General features: G+C 51.6%; 1 protein-coding gene across 1 annotated transcript; it reads right to left on the bottom strand.

Annotated features, from left to right (window-relative positions):
- Positions 1-991: 991 nt before the first annotated feature.
- Npbwr1 (neuropeptides B and W receptor 1) lies at positions 992-5,008 on the bottom strand. The gene is made up of 2 exons (XM_060385911.1): positions 4,842-5,008; positions 992-4,543 (listed from the first exon to the last, which is right to left on the bottom strand). Exon 2 carries the CDS (start codon positions 4,369-4,371, stop codon positions 3,379-3,381), a length of 993 nt encoding a protein of 330 aa, XP_060241894.1. The 5' UTR covers positions 4,372-4,543; positions 4,842-5,008; the 3' UTR covers positions 992-3,378.
- Positions 5,009-5,280: the final 272 nt, after the last annotated feature.

The raw sequence follows: 5,280 nt of genomic DNA, 5'->3' as shown, positions 1-5,280 counted from the left end.
TCCCTCTTTCCCTCCAAATCCTCCCCTCCCTCTCTCATCTCCTCCCCGCCCCCTTCCAAGTCCACTGAGCAGGGTGTCCTCCTCTCCTTCTGTCAGGTGTCTTCAGATGGTTGCAATGTCCTTATCTGTGGCCTAGCAAGGCTGCTCCTCCCTCAGGGGGGAAGGGAAGCTCATGAGTTCATGTCAGAAACAATTCCTGTCTCCCTTACTAGGGAACCTGGGCTAAGCTTTGCAATCAGTTTCATAAGAATCAAAATTTAATATGTATATGGAGATTTCAATCTCCATTTCTTATCAATTTTTTTCTTTGCTTATTTGTTCTATGACCTTTTCATAAAGGCAATATTTTCAAAACCTAGCAATTAATTTTTGCATCAAACCACCTGCATTAAGTCACCTTCAACATGTCTATGTCTTTGACCATAGCTAAAACCTGCTTGGAAAGGAGATTTCTGGGAGCATGTCTTGTGCTTTTAGTTATGACCCAGCCCTGCAGTCCAGGGGTGAGGGTGACCACCCACTACCCACAACGCAAGCCGAGCACACCCAGGAGTATTGCCCACCAAGTAGTTACCATGCAAGCTGAAAGTGCCCAGATGTATTCCGGCCCACCATTTCCCCTCTTTCATTCTGACCTTTAACAGAACATGCTCAGTAACATCTAACTGAGCATGCTTAGATGCACTTGACCCTGAAGTGCTTGTTCATAGGAGTATGTACAGGCTCTCCAAATAAAGCCTCTAACTTCCCCTTGCTCGTGAAAGCATGGCCTTGCATCATTTCTCAAGCTCTCCTCACCTGCTGCATGTACTCTTTCTCCACGCTCTTATCTCTTGGCCATGTTTGTTTTGACTTTCTGTTCATGTGACGCAGACCCATTGTGTTGGATTTTGTTTGTTTTTTTGTTGTTGTTGTTTTGTTTTGTTTTTTTTTTGGAGGGGGTGGTGGTGGTGGTGGTGGTGTTGCAGTAGTTGCTTTGTTTTATTTTCTCTCTGGTGTGTTTTGAAAACACAGTATAGACTTGTGACACTGAATGTTTCAGCTTTTATTTTAAACTGAAATCTTCTGCGATCATTGAGCAAATTCCTGCATTTCTCGAGAAAGCATAAAACCCACATTATACAATTATACTAAGTTAAGTAAAACAAAATTCACACTTTTAGATATGAGAGGTGGTAAAGCCAAACAACATAGTTTACACTGAGACTGCAAGAATTAACATGGAATTATAAATTTCACTCCTGCATTGCTCGTTTGCTTATTTATTCTATGTATTGTTTAATACAGCAAAGGTAAGGCATACGACAAATTGTCTGAATCCTCGAATACTCACAAAAAGGTGACAGCTTGGAGGTGATACAGTGATCATCAGGGGCTTAGAAAGACAGAGTAACACGGATACTGGGTCTTCTTCATGCAAACTAGACTGCCAGTCTGTACTTGGTTTTGAGGGAGAGAGTAATGTCCATCCCCATGTTTTCCTAGCAGCTAATCTGTGTTGTTCCTGCATTTACGAAGACTGAGTTTCCAATTAAGGGGACAGAGTTTGGCTGCATCTGAGGCCAAATATCAACTGTATCCTTTATCCGTCACCCTGAACAAACTACAAGTCACAAGTTTTAAAACCCTAATTTTGAAAAATTACAGAGGACACACACAGAAGTGAAGTTTTAAAGAAATATCTATAGAATGCTTCCCACAAATTTGAAGACTATGAACACATTCCAGACACTTTTGAAGACCACAGCAGAGGCCCCTTTCTGAGGCTGTGGTGGTTATGTTTCAAATGCATGACTGACAGAAAACCTTCTTTTAAATAATTCACTGTTACTTGCAACCAAGGCACACAGCCTCTAGATTAACTTTCTCAACTAATACTTGAAAATTATCTCAATTTTTCCACAGTTATGAGAGTCAAGAAACCAATTCCCATACATCAAAACCTGAGAGGGATTTAGCCTCCCTCTTGAAGGATACTTTGAATGTAAATTACTCAGAAATTGGCTGAGGTCCCAAACTAGGTAAACAAAATCTGCTGGCAACACTCTGGTTACATAAAACCGAACTTTCCCATAGGAAAACAAACAAACAAACCTTGAAAGTCATGTAATTCCTTCCCGTGAATCATCCTAAACAGTGTTTAAAACAGTGCAATCACTGAGGAGTCTGGTCATCCCAGGCCTCTTGTCTGAGGCGTGGATTGTAGACTCCTCCAAGTTGGTCGACCACAGACAGAGATAAAAGTAGGTGCTGGCAGAGCCTTGTGGAAAATCAAAAACAGATATTCCCCAGGTTTTCAAAGGCTTCCCTCTAGAATTGAACAAAGCTCAGGCTGTCAGAGGCAAGTGACCAGCCGAGAAAAACCTAGAGATTCCCATGGCGGGATCTCGCCAAAGGGGGGTCCTGGAAGAACATCCAGGGAAGGGAAACCGAGGACGGGACAGGTCACGTCTTTTATTTCTTAGTCCTCTAAGGAAGTAGCCTGTGAGATGAAGACATGTATTATTTACAGAGTTCTTGGTGCTGAAAAAGTGTACACACCACAACAAGGGAATTATCCAAGACGTACGAGAGGCCAGTGATGGCCACGAGGCAGGAGGGAGGCTTTGGAGTACTTTACAGAAGCTACATAAGACCAAGATGTAAAGAGCCGCGACCCCACTGCAAAAGCTGCTCTCACACACTCTCTGGTTCCCTGGCTCCTCTAGAGGGCGCCGGAACCTCGCTCTCTGGCGATTTCCTTGGCCGCTTGGCTCTTGCAGCCTCTGTGACAGTCTTTTTAGGGTAAAATCGGGAGATGGAAAGAGGAAAGGTTGTGAAGCCGACGGAGTGGGTGGTTATTTCTATTCTTGTTGGTCATAGCTAGGGTCTAGCCTCCTTCACCATCACCCACCACACACATACACACCCCTCTCTAGTCAGGCGTGGCCTTGACTTTGTTCCCAGGCAGTGAGAGTGCACCTAAGAAGGGTCAGGGTCTGGCTGTTCACCAGCGTGATCAAAAACACTGGCATCCATCGCGGAAGGCAAAGAAGGAAAACACACAGGCCAGCGCTGGAACACCGGCGGGGGGCGCCTGCGACTATCTAGGAGCCTGCTCCCAGGAAGAGTTAGACTCTCAACAACACTGTCCTGCCACTCACCCTAAGGTCAAGGGTCAAGCCCTGCTCTCAGCTGTAGGAGGAAGCCAGGGCGGTGTCCTGGCCCACGCTGTCCTCGGCTCGGTATTCACTGGCCCCACCTCGGGACTGGGCAACTCCGAGATCAGTTCTGGGTAGGGCCTGCGGGTCTGCAAGCCGGGAAGGGGGCCTCACGAAGTCGGGGGCTGCTCCCGGGGTTCCCGTGAACAAGGTTCCACCCTCTCGGCTGGAGAGGGTATCAGGCGGCGGCGCGGCAGGACACCAGCTGCCGGAGGCTCCTGCGGAAGCTGTCGTCCAGGAAGGCGTAGAGGAAGGGGTTGAGGCAGCTGTTGGCATAGCTCAGGCTGGTGATGAAGTAAGAGATGCCGATGACCAGGGGCGTTTGCGGGAGGTCGGTGGTGAGCGCCACGACGGTGCTCAGGTGGTAAGGCGTCCAGCAGAGGAGGCACACCGCCAGGATGGCCGCCACCAGCAGGGTCACGCGCTTCTTGGCACGGTCCAGGGCCTTGGCGTGGCTGTCCAGCTGGATCGCACGCAGCCGGCACAGCAGGGTGGTGTAGAGGGCGCAGATGGCGGACACCGGGATGGCGAAGCCCAGCACCAGCGTGTACAGACGGCTGGCGCGCCACCAGAAGGCCTCGGGCTCCGGGAAGACCAGCACGCACTGGCGCCTGCCCTGCTCCTCATCCAGCTGAGCGAAGACGGCAAAGGGCAGCACCACCAGGGTCACCAGCGCCCACACCGCCAGGCTGACAGCACGCGCGGCGCCGTACGTGCGCCCAGACACTCGCCGGGACTCGGCGGTGGCCAGAACTACCAGGTAGCGGTCCGCGCTCATGACGGCGAGGAAGTAGAGGCTAGAGAAGGTGTTGTACTGGTCCACGGCCACGATGAGCTTGCACATGACCTCCCCGAAGGGCCAGCGCCTCAGCAGGAAGTCCGCGATGTTGATGGGCAGCACGAGGGTGAAGAGTTCGTCGGCGATCGCCAGGTTGAGGATGAACACGTTGGTGACGGTCTTCATGCGCGGCGAGCGCAGGAGCACGTAGAGCACCGCCGAGTTGCCCGCCAGTCCCACCACGCAGATCACCGTGTAGACGACGGGCACTGCCACCGCCAGCGGCTGAGGCAGCGGCAGAGGCTCCGGGTTCGACCCGTTGGGACAGCCCAGAACCAAGTCGCCGCAGGATGCATTGCCCACGCCGGGCTCCAAGAGCGACGAGTTGTGCATCTCGGCGAGGGCAGGAGAGCCGGAGACTCCCCGGATTCCACCGGGTAGCCCCGCGGGGGTCGAGGTCTGTTAAATCCTCTTGGATCAGCACCCGGGAGCTGCCTGCGCCTCCCAGCCTCTCTCGAGCCCAGCACCGGAGGGGGCGTTCCCCGCCGGCTGCTCAGCCGCGCGGCTGGAAACGGAATTGAAAAGCCAGGTTAGAATCCTCCTCGAGGTGCAGCCTTAGGGAGGAGCGGGGTCCGGAGCTGGAGGTGGGGGCAGCGTCCCGAGCGCTTCCCTCCACCTGTGGAAATCTGACCCCAGCCCACTGAAGGCATCAAAGTGGCATTCGGAAGCCTCTTGACTCTAGGCAAACGGAAATGCGCCCCACACCCTGTTCTGGAGCACCAGGGTTACCCCACCGAATTCTACGGAGGCAGGTTTCCGCGCACCGCAGATAATAAGACGTCCAGCAGCAATCTTTATCTTACCTGGCTGGTCCCAGAAAAAGATCTGTGTTTTCTGGGGAGTTCAGGGAAGGGTCCCACTGTTTGCAGGAGGATGCGAGAGCGTGCCCGCCCTCCTGGTCCGCCTCCTGGTGTCAGCCCACAGGCTGCTTCCTGAGCCTTCAGGAGTCCTCGCAAGAGCCTGAAGCGCAGAGGGCACATAGCCACAGTGACTGTGCTCTGTCAGCCTGACACCCCTGCCCACTCCACTCCTGGCCTAATAGTAAACAGCAAACCCCAAAGGGCTTTTTTTGCTGCCTTCCTGGAGTTTTAATTTGCTCAGTTGATCTGGAATCACGAAAAGCTCTCCTCCTGTCAGCAATTGAATCTTAGAGTAACAAAGTTAAAATGTTGATGTTCTATTTTTAAAGAACAATTGGAGACGCGGCTCCCATGCCACGCTTTATTTTTTTATTATTATATA

This window comes from Meriones unguiculatus, chromosome 6 (genome assembly GCF_030254825.1).
Source record: "Meriones unguiculatus strain TT.TT164.6M chromosome 6, Bangor_MerUng_6.1, whole genome shotgun sequence".
NCBI lineage: Eukaryota > Metazoa > Chordata > Mammalia > Rodentia > Muridae > Meriones > Meriones unguiculatus.
The sequence above is the reverse complement of the archived record's forward strand: the minus strand, read 5'-3'. Positions and strand labels throughout refer to the sequence as shown.